This window comes from Macaca fascicularis, chromosome 12, assembly GCF_037993035.2.
Source record: "Macaca fascicularis isolate 582-1 chromosome 12, T2T-MFA8v1.1".
Taxonomy (NCBI): Eukaryota; Metazoa; Chordata; class Mammalia; order Primates; family Cercopithecidae; genus Macaca; species Macaca fascicularis.
This window is the reverse complement of record NC_088386.1, coordinates 93738879-93758266: the sequence shown is the minus strand read 5'-3', so window position 1 is coordinate 93758266 and position 19388 is coordinate 93738879. Positions and strand designations below refer to the sequence as shown.

Genomic DNA, 19388 nt, shown 5'->3' with positions numbered 1-19388 from the left:
TTATTACATCTTCTTGATTAATTGATGCCTTAATTATTATGTAATACCTTTCTTTATCCCTGGCAATATTCATTGCTCTGAAATCCGCTACATCTGATATTAATATATCCACAGCAGCTTTCTTTTGACTTGTGTTGTCATAGTGTATCTTTTCCGATTCTTGTCCTTTAAACTAATTGTGTCCTTATATTTGAATTGCATTTCTTGTAAGCGGCATATTATTTGGCCTTTTCATTTTATTCAGTCTGACAATTTCTGCCTTTTAATTTCATTACTTATACAAGTTACAATACAATAAGAGATTTAAGTAGTACACCTTTTACAGTTGTACCTCAATATCAGCAGAAGATTGGTTCCAGGCCTCCTCATTCACCGCTTGCAAATGCCCCATTTACCCCTTGCAAATACCAAAATCCTTAGATGTTCAAGTCTCTTTCATAAAATAACATAGTGTTTGCATATAACCTTTATATGTCTTCCTGTATACCTTAAATTATCCCTAGACTACTTATAATACCCAATTAAATGTAAATGCTATGTAAATAATTATACTGTATTTTTATTTGTATTTAATTTTGTGTTGTTATTTTTATCGATTTTTTAAAGTATTTTTAATCCATTATTGGTTCAATCCACAGATGCACAACCCCTAGATACAAAGGGCCAGCCATATTTATCCCTGCAGTTACTATTTCTAGCTCTCTCTCTCTTCATCTGTTTTTGTACATCCATATTTTGACCTGGAATCATTTTCCTTCAGCCTGAAGGATTTCCTTTAACATTTCTTATAATGTAAGTCTATTGGTGATGAATTCAACTTTTGAAAATTTTTTTGTATAACCTTCATTTTTGAATAGGTATAGAATTCTAGAATTCATTTTTACTGGGTATAGAATTCTAGGATTACAGTTTTTGCTTCATTTTCAATACTTTAAAGAAGTTACTCCACTGGCATCTCATTTGCATGGTAACAATAAGACATATGCTATCTTTCTTATTTTCTCTGTGCATGTCTTTTTTTACTGACTGCTTTTACGATTATCTCATTGTCACTACTTTTGAACTATTTGGCTATGATATGCCTTGGTTGTTGCAATAGTTTGAAGGTGTCACCAAAACTCATGTGTTGGAAACTTAATTGGATTCCCAATGCCAGAGCATTGGGAAGTGGGGCCAAATAAGGGGTAATTGGGTCATGAGGGCTCCACCCTCATGAAGGGTGTTATCATTGGAGTGGGGTAGTTGTAGAGGAGGTGACTTTGTTATAATAGCAAAACCTCCTTCATATGGGCTCTCTTGACCTTCCACCTTTTCCCCTTCTGGCATGGAATTACACTCAGCAGATGCCAAAGCCATGCTCTTGGACTTCTCAGCCTCCAGAACTGTAAACCAAATAAACTTATTTTCTTTGTAAATTACACAATCTGTGACATTCTATTACAGCAGCACAAAACAGACTAACTTGTTTTTCTCATGTTTCTTGTCCTTGAAATTTTTGAGATTCTTGGATCTTGGGGTTATAGTTTTCATTACAAAAGAGAATTTTTTTAGCCATTATTTCTTCAAATTTTCTTCTTTCCTGCTCTTCTCTCCAGTTTCATATATATTAGATTCTTGAAGCTATTTCACTATTCTCTGATACCCTGTTCATTGTTTAAATTCTCTTTTTATTTCTCCTTTTATAACCCTTTTACTGAGATAATTTACATACCATAAAATTCACTCTTTAAAATATACAATTAAATAGCTTTTAGTACATTCACAAATTATGTAAACAAACATCACCATTATTTCTAATTCCAGAACATTTTCATCACACCAATAAGAAAACTCATACCCATTAGCAGTCACTCCCAGACCTCCACAGCCACTGGCAATCATTAGTCTACTTTCTATCTCTATTGATTTGCCTATTCTGGATATTTTATAAAAATGGAACTGTATAATATGTGGCCTTTGTGCCTGATTTCCTTCACTTAGCATAATGTTTTCAAGGTATACTCTTGTAGCATGTATCAGTACTTCATTTCTTTTTATTGTTGAGTAATCCAATGTATGAATATGTAATTTTTGTTTATCCTTTCATCAGTTGATAGACATTTGGATTGTTTCTACTTTTGACTATTATAAATAATGCTGCCATGAACATTTGTGTACAAGCTTTTGTGTGCACATATATTTTCATTTCTCTTGGGTAGAAATCTAACAGTAGAATTTCTGGGTCATATGGTAACTCCGTGTTTTTTTAACCTTTTGAGGAAGTGCCAAGCTATTTTCCAAAGCAGCTGGACTATTTGACATTTCCACCAGCAGGGTAGGATGGTTCCAATTTCTCCACATCCTTGCTAACACTTGTTATTATCTGTCTTTTTCTTATTATAGCCAACCTATTTGGTGTGAAGTAATATCTAATTGTGGCTATGATTTATGCGATCTTAGTTGTTAATGATCTTTAGCATGTTTCTATGTGCTTATTTCCTGTTTGCATATCTTCTTGGAAAAAAGTCTATTCCAATCCTTTGTCCAGTTTTTAAAAATTTGGTTTTCTTTTTAATAAGTAATAGTTCTTTATAAATTTTGGACGCCAGTCTCTATCAGATATATGACCTGCATACCTGTTCTGTGGTTTCTATTTTCACTTTCTTGGTAGTATCCTTTGGAGTATGAAAGTTTTTACTTTTAATGAGATTATTTAGAGTCAATGAACATATTAATATGCATCCAATCTCATTCTAGATTAAAGATAAAGAGAAATAAGATTTTTGTAACTTAGAAGATTGGCAAAGACGAAAATAAGAAAAATTAAATTTATCATTAGCAAAGATTTGAGCACCCTCATAAACTCCTGGTGGGGTTTTAAATTGAACAAGTTTTCCAGAGACTATTTGGCAATGTATCTCAAAATCCCTAAAAACAAAAAACAAAACAAAACAAAAAATCTCTGTATCCTTTGACCCAAGAATTCCACTTTTAGAAATGTATCCCAAAGAAAAAGTTGAACAACTTTGCAAAAATTGATTTTATTACTGGAATGTTTATATAACAAGATATTAGGTGAGTAAAGTCTAACAATAGGAGATTGGTTAAATATATTCTGGTAAGCCATATAATAAGATACTATGTAATTATTATAAATGATCATTAAATTTTTTTTAATTTTTTTAAAGACAAAGTCTTACTTTGTTTCCCAGGCTAGTCTCAATTCCTGGCCTCAAGCAATTCTCTCATTTTGCCTCTCAATAAATGATAATTTTCATCAAGTTTCACCACCTATCATGTCCACAGGGTCCAGATGTAACATAAATGAATGAAAAGACTCTCTAGAAAACTGGACAGCATATGCCCCTTTTGGAGAGGGCAGTTTCAATTAATTGATGCCAAGCAAGAAAGTATATGTGTGGTGGTTTTGAGGTGGGGAGTGGGAGGTGTCCTCTGTTGTTAGATTATCCAGTATTTTAAAACACGCAGGACATTGAACTGTACGTAACATTTTCTGAATTTCAAAAGCTGTCTGTTGCTTAAACATTTTTTTAAAATGTTCAATGACCAAATAAAACACATCGTTTTTGGACTAGATTCAGTTCAAAGGCTTGGAACTCTAATGTAAATACACATTTATTGACATAGAAAGATATCCATAACATATTGTTAAAATTTTAAACACCCTGCTACAAACAGTTTATATAATATCTCAATTTTGTTAAAATAAAAGCATATTTACATGTATGTATAAACTCTAAACAGTGTCTAAACGGATATAAATCAAAATGTTAATAGTGGGTAATTTTGCTTTTCTGTTGTATATAGTTCTCTATTTTTGTATTTTTATATTGACCATTGATATTTTATATTCAGAAAATAAATGATACAGCTCTTTGTATCTGTAGTTATAAAGGTAAGAGTTAATAGTCTGGTTTAAAATGTTGAGAATAAATTTAAAATCAAAATCACTAAGTATATAATCTTGCACATGAAATCAGACAGACCCGAGTTCAAAATCAGTTATTCCATTTATACCTCAATGGCCTTGGGCTTTCTCACCTGTAAAATGCCAGTGATAATACCTATCATCACCACCTCAGATCCCATTGGTGATGTAAATATGAATAAATAAAAATAGAATTAATATCTAAAACACTACGTTCCTAGCATCGGCAAATCTAAGTAGATAGAAGAGAGAAGGGGGCTTTTTCTACCACAGTTCAAGTCTAGAAAGGAGGCAGATGCTCCTCATAGAATGTAACAATGTCATGGAGGCATAATACACACACAAAAACATTGTTTGTTTTTGCTATTCTATCTGGAGACAGCAACATCACAGGAGGCTAGACTTTTCCCTTGCCACTGCTCCACTCCCAGAATCCAAAGCTCCTCCTTGCTCCACATCTCACTCCTCATCTAGCAAGGACACCCAGTGGAATGAAGCAGAGTATGGCTGACGACCCACTGCCAGCAGTAGCATCAGATGAGGCAGAATCCATGTTATGTTTTCGAGAAGTGTTGGGTAGGTCCTAAGTGTGAGTAGAGCTCTAGGACAAATAAAATAAACTAGGGAAGCTACTTCCAAGGATTGGATTTGACTCTGGAGTAAATAAATGTATAAATATTGTTTGAGCATTTGCCATCCTTTATCTTCTCTTCCCGCCTAACCGTATATCCAGTAAAGACATGGATTTACCAAATGGAATTCAAGTAGATGAAGAGGTACACTAGTAAAATCAACCAATCAGCTGATGTGAGGTGGGTTTTGTTTCTGTCTTTAGAACCTCTTTTTCACCGCAAAGGGTTTAACAACTGCATTCCACTATTCCTCCCACCAGCAAGTTAAATATAATAGAGGGTAAAGAAATTTTTCAGGTCATTGTAGTATCATTGGAAACTTGCCTTCAAATGACTTCAGGTACCTCCTCCTCGAGTGCCCAGTTTTAAACCCAGGGAATAATTTCATCATATCTGGTCCATGGAAATAGTAAACTCTTTAAGATATTTTTGATGTAGTAACTCATTTTCATTAGCTTTGCTTTTTCAATTTGCAATAAAAGAAAACAATAAGTGTTTTTATCATATCTTTACTCTTTCAGTAATGTGCAACATGAACGTAATAGTGTTAAGAAGTCAGAAATAACACAGAAGCTATAGGAGATGTTTATATTTGCAAAATTTCAACAATTATCTTCTCTAGGTTTCCCCAAATTAGCATATTTGTTAATCAAATTAATTAAGAAGCTTTTCAAAATAAAAGCAATGTTTTAAATAAATATATTCTTTCATAACCATAGAACATCTAGTTCTGTTGGAGGTAACAAACATTACACTCAAGTACTTTATGAAGACATTAGGGTAAAAATTATCTAGATGCAATTATAAATGTACCCTAATTTGTCATTTCTTTTTGCACATATGCTTTTCTGCGTGTGTTAGGGTTATATCATAGATGTTTGGTAAATGGTTAGTTCTTCAATTATCACAAAGATATTATCTGACCCACAGAATTTATATCAGCTCAATGTGATGACATGATATTCTTTGAACAATATCTTTAAATTTAAATTTAGTACCCTAAATTACAAACAAATAAAGCCAAGACCTCTAAGCTGCCATATCTGTTACAGAAAATGAGTGCTAGACTCTCAGTTTGGAAGAATGAGACCTTCCTACAAATCTTAAAATTATACAACAATATTATTGTCACATCAAAATCCTAATTGCAACAGAGCTTTCAGTGTGTTTCAGAGTACCACACAGGTAGGTATAAATTCACCTATGATCAGCTTTTCTAGTGAAATAATATGCTTAGTAAATGACTACAGAAAACTTCCTAAAATTTGATTTTATTTAATAAATATTTTTTAAAGTTTTTTAACTGAAGAAATGACTTTGCTAATCTTTCTAGAAATTCTGATCATCTGTTTAATCTTTCATTCACTTTTATTTCTACTCTGATTCTTAGGAATTTTTCTAATCTATATTTAATCTACCAAAACATCTATGCTTTGATAAATTTGGCTTCCTTCAATAATAAACTATGCTATGATCACTAAATTAAATATCAAAGGCAGAGAAGTAAAATTAAACACAGCGACAGGTTACAGTAAGTGCTCTTCAGAATTTCAGATGAACACAATTGTCCCAAAATGATCAAGGAATAACTCACTAAATGAATAATGCAACACGGAATACATTGTAACAGAATTTCTCTCTCTCTCTCTCTCTCTCTCTCTGCCACACACACCCACACACACACACACACACACACACACACCCTCTTCCACAGGCATCCACACAGGGGTGTTGACACTTGTCTCAGAATTTAAAATACTGATACTAAAGGCTTTAATTTAGATAAATTAACTACACTAAACTACTGACATTGTGAAAATATCTATATGCAATACCCCATAGAGGGCATGATTTTGTGAACTTCTAAAACATTTAAAGAAAGAAAACAAGAATGAGAAACCAGAGTCCTTGATAAGATGGGTGAACGTGTCAATAATGCCCAGTCACAGCTTCCCATTCTCCTCACTGCTTTCCTTCTCCTCTATGGCTTCCAGGCTTCGCTTGCTCTTGGCCTCAGCACTGCTGCTGGGGGCTTTACTCAGTCCACAGGACAAGCATGCCAGCTGGATCTGCTTCATGTTTTCTAAAGCTTCATTCTTGGCATTCTTCAACAGATCTCCTTGGCCCTACAAACAGAAAAAAATAGGCATGAAAGAAGACAGTTATGGGCCAGGAATGTGCTGAGTGACATCACTCTGTGTCCTTACTGCCCATTGCTGAATAAGGAAACAGACCCAGACCTACAAGCTCACTTTTCCAGGGTTTAACCCAAGGTTCTTTTCTAACATTATTAAGTGACTTTGCTTGTTAAGCCAAGTACCTCAACCTGAGCCTGACCAACTGGCTGTGGTTGCTGGCAGTCTGTTGAGATTCTTGTTGTGAGGAACCCTCCTCTTTATGTGCTGAGGACATCAACTCTTCCATCACCATATGGTGTGAGACTCTGCACACTGCTGCAATACCTACCCCACCCAGATCCAGCATTCCTAGTCTCGGGAGAAAACAAGGAAAGAAGCTCTTCCTTAAAGAAGTGAAAATAAAATCTCCCCCTCTGTACAAGAGCTTACAAAGCAAAGTGTCTTCTGTAAAGTCACATACCCTTATGCTTGGTGAGCTGGTTTTTAATATACTGGGTCATCCTTGCAATCTGCCTGTTGTTAAATTATTAGTTACCCACATTACTTCTGCCTTTCCCGTCATCCTGAAGACAATGTTCCCACCTGGCAGATGGAGAAGAAGAATCTACAGAAGCTCAACATGTTAATCAAAACAAAAAGGAAATGAAGATTACAGGAACACATTAGCTGTCATTTACATCAGTGCCCAACAGAGCTCTTTTCCTGCTATTTTTATTTCTTATTTTACTTCATTGTTACAATGGTAAAGTGCATATGCTGGTACTGGCCCAACGGCTGAAGGACTGAGTGTGGGGGAGCGGGGACAGGTGTCTACGGTGCATAGACAGAGGAGGAAGTAGCTTCTTCCCTCTCCTCTCCATTCTCACGGCAGTGCCTGAAAGTGTGACCTTGAAAGTAAAGGACAATATGGAGGATGTGGGGTTATGACGATTGCTGGAGCATTATTCTACAAAGCAGAGGGTCAGAGAAAGGATAATTCACCTATTTTATGAAAGGCCATTCTATATTTTTAATTTGATAAATGTTTTTTCCTTAGGATGTACGAAGAAACTTGTATTTTACAAAAGCTTGGAATATTTTATTTCTCAAAACCTAAATGTGCACCTGCCAATTCTATCCTTTGTAAAAAAACAAAAACAAACAAACAAACAAAAAACAACAACAACAACAACAAAAGCTAAATCCTTCTAATAGCAGCTTTTAATTATATGGGATGATTAAATAGTTGGGCTTTGCCTGATGTTTGTGTTAAAGCGGACTTCTTCTCAAGTACATCAATTATGGTATGGGATTTTGAAAGAAGAGTTGGAGGTGGATAGTTCTGCCTTCTCATGAGGAGAAATGAAGCTGAGCCTGATAAGGTTAATTGACTGGCCCAAGGTCACAGCTGGTTAATAGCAGAGCTGGGACTAAAGTTCAGGCCTTCAGCCTCCTGGATCAGTGCTCTATTCCCCACACCATGTTCACAATCTAGTCTGAGACTAAAGACTAGAGATTAGAGCCTAAAGACTCTGTCAGTGAGAGATATATTTTCTAAAGAAAAAACATCCACTATACCAGCAGACTTTGGGAAGTCTGTTCTTAAACAGGTTAGACATCATGAATGAGTCTGCTCAACAAACCTGCACGTTCTGCACATGTATCCCAGAACATAAAGTTAAAAAACAATAAGTGAAGTCACATCCACTTTGAAAAGTGCAACTCTTCAGCAATAATAATAACAGACCAACATATGAAGCACTTGCTCGGTGTGGTCACTCTTTGTGCTTTATATATGTGCATTCAATCATTCATTACAACATCCCTATGAGATAGGTACTTTCATTATTCTCAATTTACTGATTAAAAAAAACTGAGGCCCAGAGCACAATCACCCTTCCCAAAGTCACACAGTTGCTAAGTGGTAGAGCTGGAGCTTAAAGTCCAGCAGCTGGCTCCAGGGTCTGTGGTTTTAACCACTACCTGATAGGCATCTTTTAACAGCAAAGCAGGCACTCTCTGCAACGCACCCTAAAGACTCCTATTCATTGTTACCCATGGAAGCAATGCAGATAAAAAGAAAAGTATTGCCCATGTGACACAGCCTGACACAACTTAGAGATAGCATCCGGAATCAGAAGACAGGGCAGAGCAAGAACACACTGGCAGGGACGAGGGTCAGAGCATCTTCCACCAATTTTTATCTGGGCCATTTTCTCTTCTGCAAAAATGATGAAAATATCCTTCAGCCTTCCTCACAGTTCTAAGATTAAAGACAATATGTTGAAGGGCTCTTTATGATTTAAATGATCATAAGTATAGGAGTCACAATGCTATAAGGTAATTTGGAAAGTGGTTAACATTATCTGCTACTATATATAATAAGTATCTTGGTACTATCTATATTTTATTAAGAATTTGACTAATATTTAAAATGCATCTACTGGAGTCTGTTTTACAGAGATATGTATAATGTATATGTACTACTATTTTTACAAATGGAAAGATTCCTTTAAAAATAATCTATTAGTAATGAGATTATATCCTCCTTCATTTTCAGAGTATTACTTTTAAGTGTTTCCTTTTCATTTAGTTTTGAAAGTTTCATCAAGCATTTTAAAAGCATAGCAGTAGAAAAACTGGCAACTTTCCTAATTGCAAGAGAACAGTGAAACATGCAAAACCATCATTTTATCCTACTAATGCACAAAGTTCTCACATCCCCTTTTCCCACAACATTGCATGAAACATATTTTAATAATCCAGAATGTCGTCTCATTGGTTCTATGAGGTGGCATCCAAATGCCAGACTGTGCCATTTCTGGTAAATAGAAGTCAGTCTCTGTAGAAAACAATGGCCAATGGGAGAAAACAGTTTGTACCAGGGCATAACTAACACAGCTACATCATCTCCTGAGAACCCTGGAGACAACACACACTGGCTGTCCCATACAGGCGGAAAAAAGTCGTTAAACTATTAACTACTGAAAGAAGCAAACATGAAAGGCTATGTTGTGAAGAGTGTACACTGAAACACCGATATAAACTTTTGTTTTCTCTTTTTTTGTGAAGGAGAAATAGCAGTCATCTTTCCGTTCTGTGGTTCAAGGAATCACAACCTGCATCTCTTCTTTGGATCTTCCTAATCAAGGCACCAGAACCAGAAAAGACACATTCTGGTGACAATCGTAGAGAGGGCGAATTTGATTGTTAACAACCACCACCCTGGCATTTTCCTTTGGCATGCTGGCTTTTTTCCCATTTTATACGCAGCAACTTTCCCTAATCATCTAGCAATCTCTTTCTCTCTACTCTGTCACAAACACCCCCAGACTTCTCTTAACCAGCCAGCTTATACCAGATCTCCCTCTAAACATCTTTGTCCTGTATATCATTTCCTCCAAAATGTATTAGGTACAGCAGGTATCCCCAGCCCTGGGCATGGACTGATACCAGCCCCTGTGACCTGTGAGGAAACAGGCTGCACAGCAGGAGGTGAGCGGTGGGTGAGTGAGCATTTCTGCCTGAGCTCCACCTCCTGTCACATCAGCGGAGACATCAGATTCTCATAGGAGTGTGAACCCTATTGTGAACTGCACCTGCAAGGGATCTAGGTTGTGTGTTCCTTATGAGAATCTAATGCCTGGTGATCCGAGGTTGATCCAGTTTCATCCCCAAACCATCCCCCGACACGCCCCACGATATTCAGGTCAGCCAAGCCATGTAAAGGTATTTGTCTGTAGTATGTATTTAAAAAATAATCTAACAAGTCACTCTTAAGAAAGTGTTTTAATCTTATTCTCCCTAAACAGAGGTCTTAGGGGAAGAAGAGGAACCCCGGGAGAATTCATTTTCTTTGGCGATATAGAAATGGAAACACTTCTTGTATACTAAAATAAGTTTAGGGTTGTTATGACATGAAATGCAGAATTAATGTATGAGTTGATCACTGAACACTCAACTTGAAAAAAAATGTCAAGCTGCTGCCGGCATTTCTATACTAGCAATCTCATGGGGATTTGAAGTATCCTCTGGTACTGCAGATCCTTCAGGAAAAAAAAAAAGAGAAGGATGCTTTAACTCAAAAGAAAGTAAGGGTAATAGAGAGCAGCTCAGGTAGATTGATGCTGATGGGACAACAAGACTAACAGAACTCCCAAGAGCAATGTCCACCATTTAGCCTCCACAGTGATTTGGCTTCTGGATGTAAGGCTCCATTGGCAGGTCCAACACATTTAGAAAGTGACATGGACTCATGCAAAGCCACAGAGATCATTATAGAAATTCTGAATTTAAAATGAGTGATGATTAGTGAATATTTAAAAAACAAACATTAAGCATTCCTTATTAAATCTTTCCAGCTGCATTAACTTATAATTAAAATACATTATCTAGAAATCAGGAAATAACTGATGCAATTTAGATTGCAAATTGGGCTGCCATACACTGCTGTGGTGATGTATCTCCACAATTTTGATTACCACTAATAAATTTACTACTGACAAGAAATATTGTCACAACACTAAACAGCAGCTAACATTTATTGAACACTTAATATACTAAACATAAACCAATTCACACACATCTCATTATATCCTAACCATAAAATAGGGTAGAATTCTACACGTAAATTATCTTTTAGTTATATATCTTATAATCCATCAAAAGCTGTTTAGGATTTCTGTGACTTCCATTTTTACCAAGAAATGCAGTCCTCCTCCCACCACCACTGAAAATGGTTTTGGCTACAAATCTGGCAGAATTATTCACAAAAGACATCCCTGGCTTCTTCACAACCACTTTTCCCATGAACCGCACTGTCCCTTGTGATATTAGTACACAAAAGAGCAGGAGAACATCATAACTAGTGTTCTCATCATGTGTAAAGGAAATGAGTGGGTTGTTTCAGAGCACAACACAAATATTTAAAGCAGCTAATTGGGACTCTGGGAATAGTAAAACCCTCACATATACAAAACTACACACATAAACAAATGCAGCTCTGTCCACAGGTCAACTCGTGTGGGTATTTCTCAGCCCACACTCATCAGCAGACTGAGTTTTCTGATATTCTTTTATCCATGAGAGAATCCATACCCACAGTGGAATCACCCTTGGACAGTGCTGCAGTAGAAACCAGTCACGGACATCATAGTGGGATGAGTAGTTCTTTATTTGGTCCACTGGTGGACCACACTGGTGGACCATACTGTGGAGGGCTATGCACAACTGCCATCTTACTAACTCAAAAACCATCCTTTGCGACTCTATCATTTAAGAAGTTTACTCCTTTGCTCTGAAGAGGTAAAAACAACTGCTACAATGTCCTCCATTTGAGAAATTAAAACAACAGATCAAAAATGTTTTGATGTCATGTCAGACTTTTTTTTTTTTTTTTTTTTTTGATGTTACACTCTTGGTATGTTACACTGTTTGGAATACTGGGTGAAGTTATTAAAGATGGCCTGGAATTCTTGCTCTTTAGAATGAAAGCCTATCTGTGAAGGAAATATATACAAGATGTTAACAAGAGTTAAAAGGCACAAAGGTGTAGCTATTAGGAAATTGCATATAAAATACCTTAATTTTGCACAAAAATAGAAGTGTCCACTGCACTAAGTCATCTATGTTCAGATTTATTGTTTTGCAACACCTCAGCAACCAAATATTTCAACTGCCTTCTACTTGCTATTTAAAAAGTTAAATTTTTACTCCATGAATACTCAAGAAATATGGATGGATAGTCGTAGAGTAGTTCTGTTTTAACAGTCTTGGCTGAATGAAGCTTTATCTGTTATTCTTCTGAAACTCTAAACCCAAAACAAGTGAAACTCTGCTTTTCAAATCTTTATTATATAATGCAATAAAAATAATCTGTATAGGAACGTGAAGAGAATTACACTGGACATGCTCACCTGAGACACTGGATTTTGTAACTGTATATAAAGTTCATTTTTTAATTAGTTATGTAAAACATGTATTTTAGGATTGGTCATGAACTCTGATTAATTTGAATACCTCTGAAAACTATGGAAACCGAATATAAATACATCTTTTTAGTTCCTGAGAATCTAATTCTCAAGAAAAAATAATTTATAAAGTATAGAAGACACTTTAAAGAAATGTTAAGAATAATTTAATGCCAAAGAGTCCCCAGAAAATTGTTAAATGTAGCAGATGACATGTTTAATAAGCCATATGAAAGGCTCAAAAATTTTTGAAATCATACCCTGTTAAAATTCAACATAATGAAAATTAAATTTGAAAGTTAAATTTGAAAGATCTTCTTTTCCCACATTTCCTTCTCAAATAACACCTGCATTGTTACAATAGCTTTCTTATCAAGCTTTCTTTGTTACAATAGCTTTATTTATCAAGAAATGTCAACTAACTTGAATGTTGAAGAAATGAAGGACTCCAGTTACTTCAAAATAGTAATGACTGCATTTTAAGCAAAAAACCCTTGTATTAGCCATGTTTTTAAAAATAGTTTTAATATAAGGAGACAATTTTTATGTCCTTGTATATATAGAATTCTACATATAAGTGAAGTCTTTCAACATTATTTAAACACTACTCACTAATAATAATATAATAAAAACCTATTAATAATCCAGTGGCAACAATGCTGACAACAGGTCCTGTTACTGGAGGAAGACATCTGTATCACTCAATAAAACCCACTGCATTGAGATGCACTTGGTGACCAGAGCTTAACAAAGAAGTATGGGCCAGGCGCAGCCAACATGGTGAAACTCCGTCTCTATTAAAAGTACAAAAATTAGCTGGGTGTGTTGGCGGGCGCCTGTAATCCCAGCTACTCAAGAGGCTGAGGCAGGAGAATTGCTTGAACCCGGGAGGCGGAGGTTGCATTGAGCCAAGATCACGCCACTGCACTCCAGCCTGGGTGACAGAGCATGACTCCATCTTGGAAAAATAAAAAGTACTAAATTTAATGTTTCAAATTCCCATTTATTGCCCCTGTTATACCTTGTTCAAAGCTAAGTATATGTGAACTGAGATACACCCATCTCTTCCCTGTACTCTGGGAACAATGGTGGTCTCTCTTAGCTATTAATGAGGACTTGCACCTTAGTTTTCATTTCATTCACTTATCCAGCAAACAAATATTTGTTAAACACTTACTGTATACCAGACTTTGGCCTGTGGTTCTCAACCTATCAAAACCAACCCTTTGAAACAAATATTTTGTAAGGTTTCCTTTATTACCCTAAACTTAAATTCATAGATAATATAACCTATTTATTTCTTATTAAAATAAAGTAGATATAATACCCTAGCTATAATATAAAGGAGAAAAAGGGAATGGTCATTTAAAATAAAATAACATGTATTACCTTATGTGAATGGTCAGGCAGGCACACCAGAAACCTGAAGTAGGCAGATGCCTCTACTTAATATGAATGCAATTAGATATGAAAGAGAAATAAGATCAGATGCCATTCCACACAAAAAATACATATTTATAGAAAAATGACAATGCAAATGTACAGATAGACACTAGTATGAAAACAAATAATGGCAATAGAATGGATGTATTTGCATAGAATAAAAGTAGGAAAGAAACAACCTCAATTAAGGTAGGCATAACATGCCAAGACAAATACAAATCTTCACTGTGGAAAGAAAAAGCTGATAATCCCATAAATGAGGAAGTAAATAATGTCCATACACCACATCAAAACTACTGAACCTGTTTTTTTTTTTTTTTTTTTTTTTTTTTTTGAGACTGAGTTTTGCTGTTGTTGCCCAGGCTGGAGTGCAGTGGTGCAATCTTGGCTCACAGCAACCTCCACCTCCCAGGTTCAAGCAATTCTCCTGCCTCAGCCTCCCGAGTAGCTGGGATTACAGGCATGGGCCACCACACCCAGCTAATTTTGTACTTTTAGTAGAGAAGGAGTTTCTCCATATTGGTCAGTCTGGTCTCAAACTCCCAACCTCAGGTGATCCACCCGCCTCGTCCTCCCAAAGTGCTGGGATTACAGGCGTGAGCCACCATGCCCAGCAAAACTACCAAATCTTTAAAAGTACTTCAAAGGCCATTTTTCTTGTGATTGATAATATCAGCTGATACCTTGTGGGACCCAGGCGGATGCCTACCATGGATTATCAATAATAAAAAATAAAGCGTCAAGTTAAAACCATTATCTCTCTTTCCACTTTGTTCCAATATTACTGTGTAGCAATTATACGATCAAGTGGACAAAATACCCAAGGTGAGTAAATTATTCAATAGTTTGGAAACAATGTCTTTATTTCATTTAGACATACCTCTCAATAACTACCTTTTACACAAGTACTGGCCTTCAAACAACTTCTTGTAAAAAATAATAATAATTAATTAATATCATACACTAAAGTATTCTGATTTGCATTTTAGCGGGTGATACGGTTTGGTTCTGTGTCCCCACCCAAATCTCATGTTGAATTGTAAACCCTAGTGTTGCGGGAGGGGATTTGGTGGGAGGTGAAAGGATCATGGGGGCAGATTTCCCCCTTGTTCTTGTGATAGTGAGTTCTCAGGAGATCTGGTTGTTTGAAAGTGTGTAGCACTTCCCCTTAGCTGTTGCTCTTTCCTGCCACCACGTGAAGCGTGCTTGCTTCCCCTTTGCCTTATGCCATGACTGTAAGTTCACTGAGGCCTCCCCAGGCACGCCTCCTGTGCAGCATGGAGGACTGAGTCAATAAAACCTCTTTTCTTCATAAATTACCCAGTCTCAGGTAGTTCTTTATAGCAGTATGACAATGGACTAATATAGAGGGTTTACTCAGGCAGGAATTATTGGAAATCTTGCAGGACACAGGGCAATTTTTCATTATGTTGTACTGTCCTGCCCAGAGCATGACATCAAATATTCCTGTCTGTTTCCAATAAATGGCAGGAGAATCCTCCCAATCACCTCCACAATTTTCCAGAACACACCCTAGGGGGCAGTACTGGTGATTCATTGAGAATCACCAGGCTGGACTCTGGGGAGTACAAAAGTGAGCACAGACATCATCCCTGCCCCTACAGAACCTAAGTTTAGTGTGGGATACAGGTATATATAAAATAACCACAAAAATAAAATTATATCTAACCTTAAATTATGCTAAGTACTTGAGGGAAAAGAATGTATTGCTGTGAGGACTAGGAGATTAGACAAGCCTTCCCACAGAATGTAACAAGAGAGCTATGATTTGCAAGATGAGTAGGCATCTTCATTTATTTCTTGGCATCTTATGATCAGTGAAATGCAGTACAAGGATTTTTTTGATACTTGCCTGGAGGAGAGGCAAGAATCCTCCTCCAGTCTTACAGATACAGATATACATGGTATGGGAGAGTGTTCTGGAAGGTTACCGCCTTTATGGCACAGCACCAAATTGCCTAACACATTCCATTTTTCCTTATGTTTTCTCTATTTAGGATTTATTTTGTTTCCTTGACATTTATACTGAAAGAAACACTGAAAGTGGAAAACAATGAAGTGTCTTTTAGTAACAGTATCGTTGAGTTCTGTTAAATAACAGTTCTTAGTAACTATTTCAAATTTCTGAGCTATTCAAAGGACTGCTTTTATAACTTTACAGGTGAATATATGGACCCAAGAAAGCTAAAACAAACAAACAAACAAACAAACAAACAAACAAAAAAACAAAAAAAACATTGCCCAGGTTCACACAAGAAACAAGTGTGAAGCAAATAACTAATAATGCCGGCTTCCCAGGCCAAGAGTTGTTTTTCTTAATCACTATATTGTTTATTTTTGTGTGTGTGTGTTTTGTTTAATTTAGGTACATTACATGATATGGTGCACATGTCATCAAATAGATCTTAGAAATGCAGAAAAGAAAAATTAGCTTAAGACTTCTTTGGTTTACAAAAGAATTTCTTGATAGAACTTCATGAATGTCCCAGACATAAATACTATCCTTGCGCTGATATTTTGATTTCTAGCTTTTGTTGTTGTTGTTGTTGTTGTTGTTTTAAATTTATTATTATTATACTTTAAGTTGTAGGGTACATGTGCATAACGTGCAGGTTTGTTACATATGTATACTTGTGCCATGTTGCTGTGCTGCACCCATCAACTCGTCATTTACACCAGGTATAACTCCCAATGCAATCCCTCCCCCCTCCCCCCTCCCCATGATAGGCCCCTGTGTGTGATGTTCCCCTTCCTGAGTCCAAGTGATCTCATTGTTCAGTTCCCACCTATGAGTGAGAACATGCGGTGTTTGGTTTTCTGTTCTTGTGATAGTTTGCTAAGAATGATGGTTTCCAGCTGCATCCATGTCCCTACAAAGGACACAAACTCATCCTTTTTGATGGCTGCATAGTATTCCATGGTGTATATGTGCCATATTTTCTTAATCCAATCTGTCACTGATGGACATTTGGGTTGATTCCAAGTCTTTGCTATTGTGAATAGTGCCGCAATAAACATACGTGTGCATGTGTCTTTATAGCAGCATAATTTATAATCCTTTGGGTATATACCCAGTAATGGGATGGCTGCTGGGTCATATGGTACATCTAGTTCTAGATCCTTGAGGAATCGCCATACTGTTTTCCATAATGGTTGAACTAGTTTACAATCCCACCAACAGTGTAAAAGTGTTCCTATTTCTCCACATCCTCTCCAGCACCTGTTGTTTCCTGTCTTTTTAATGATCGCCATTCTAACTGGTGTGAGATGGTATCTCATTGTGGTTTTGATTTGCATCTCTCTGATGGCCAGTGATGATGAGCATTTTTTCATGTGTCTGTTGGCTGTATGAATGTCTTCTTTTGAGAAATGTCTGTTCATATCCTTTGCCCACTTTTTGATGGGGTTGTTTGTTTTTTTCTTGTAAATTTGTTTGAGTTCTTTGTAGGTTCTTGTAGGTTCTGTAGCCCTTTGTCAGATGAGTAGATTGCAAAAATTTTCTCCCATTCTGTAGGTTGCCTGTTCACTCTGATGGTAGTTTCTTTTGCTGTGCAGAAGCTCTTTAGTTTAATGAGATCCCATTTGTCAATTTTGGCTTTTGCTGCCGTTGCTTTTGGTGTTTTAGACATGAAGTCTTTGCCCATGCCTATGTCCTGAATGGTACTACCTAGGTTTTCCTCTAGGATTTTTATGGTATTAGGTCTAACATTTAAGTCTCTAATCCATCTTGAATTAATTTTCGTATAAGGAGTAAGGAAAGGATCCAGTTTCAGCTTTCTACTTATGGCTAGCCAATTTTCCCAGCACCATTTATTAAATAGGGAATCCTTTCCCCATTTCTTGTTTCTCTCAGGTTTGTCAAAGATCAGATGGCTGTAGATGTGTGGTATTATTTCTGAGGACTCTGTTCTGTTCCATTGGTCTATATCTCTGTTTTGGTACCAGTACCATGCTGTTTTGGTTACTGTAGCCTTGTAGTATAGTTTGAAGTCAGGTAGCGTGATGCCTCCAGCTTTGTTCTTTTGACTTAGGATTGTCTTGGAGATGCGGGCTCTTTTTTGGTTCCATATGAACTTTAAAGCAGTTTTTCCCAATTCTGTGAAGAAACTCATTGGTAGCTTGATGGGGATGGCATTGAATCTATAAATTACCTTGGGCAGTATGGCCATTTTCACAATATTGATTCTTCCTATCCATGAGCATGGTATGTTCTTCCATTTGTTTGTGTCCTCTTTTATTTCACTGAGCAGTGGTTTGTAGTTCTCCTTGAAGAGGTCCTTTACATCCCTTGTAAGTTGGATTCCTAGGTATTTTATTCTCTTTGAAGCAATTGTGAATGGAAGTTCATTCCTGATTTGGCTCTCTGTTTGTCTGTTACTGGTGTATAAGAATGCTTGTGATTTTTGCACATTAATTTTGTATCCTGAGACTTTGCTGAAGTTGCTTATCAGCTTAAGGAGATTTTGGGCTGAGACAATGGGGTTTTCTAAATATACAATCATGTCATCTGCAAACAGGGACAGTTTGACTTCTTCTTTTCCTAACTGAATACCCTTGATTTCTTTCTCTTGCCTGATTGCCCTAGCCAGAACTTCCAACACTATGTTGAATAGGAGTGGTGAGAGAGGGCATCCCTGTCTTGTGCCAGTTTTCAAAGGGAATTTTTCCAGTTTTTGCCCATTCAGTATGATATTGGCTGTGGGTCTGTCACAAATAGCTCTTATTATTTTGAGGTACGTTCCATCAATACCGAATTTATTGAGCGTTTTTAGCATGAAGGGCTGTTGAATTTTGTCAAAAGCCTTTTCTGCATCTATTGAGATAATCATGTGGTTCTTGTCTTTGGTTCTGTTTATATGCTGGATTATGTTTATTGATTTGCGAATGTTGAACCAGCCTTGCATCCCAGGGATGAAGCCCACTTGATCATGGTGGATAAGCTTTTTGATGTGTTGCTGAATCCAGTTTGCCAGTATTTTATTGAGGATTTTTGCATCGATGTTCATCAGGGATATTGGTCTAAAATTCTCTTTTTTTGTTGTGTCTCTGCCAGGCTTTGGTATCAGGATGATGTTGGCCTCATAAAATGAGTTAGGGAGGATTCCCTCTTTTTCTATTGATTGGAATAGTTTCAGAAGGAATGGTACCAACTCCTCCTTGTACCTCTGGTAGAATTCAGCTGTGAATCCATCTGGTCCTGGACTTTTTTTGGTTGGTAGCCTATTAATTATTGCCTCAATTTCAGAGCCTGCTATTGGTCTATTCAGGGATTCAACTT

At 36.6% G+C, this 19388-nt stretch overlaps 1 protein-coding gene across 3 annotated transcripts in view; it reads right to left on the bottom strand.

The window, feature by feature from the left end:
* Positions 1-2067: 2067 nt before the first annotated feature.
* The window catches only part of PLCL1 (phospholipase C like 1 (inactive)), a 356424-nt gene continuing 339103 nt past the window's right edge, over positions 2068-19388 (bottom strand). For all 3 annotated transcript variants that reach the window (XM_065525829.2, XM_065525831.2, XM_005573841.5), the window contains one exon: positions 2068-6686. In XM_065525829.2, coding sequence (XP_065381901.1) covers positions 6504-6686 — 183 coding nt within the window. In that variant the 3' untranslated portion in view covers positions 2068-6503. The remainder of the gene's footprint in view (positions 6687-19388) is intronic.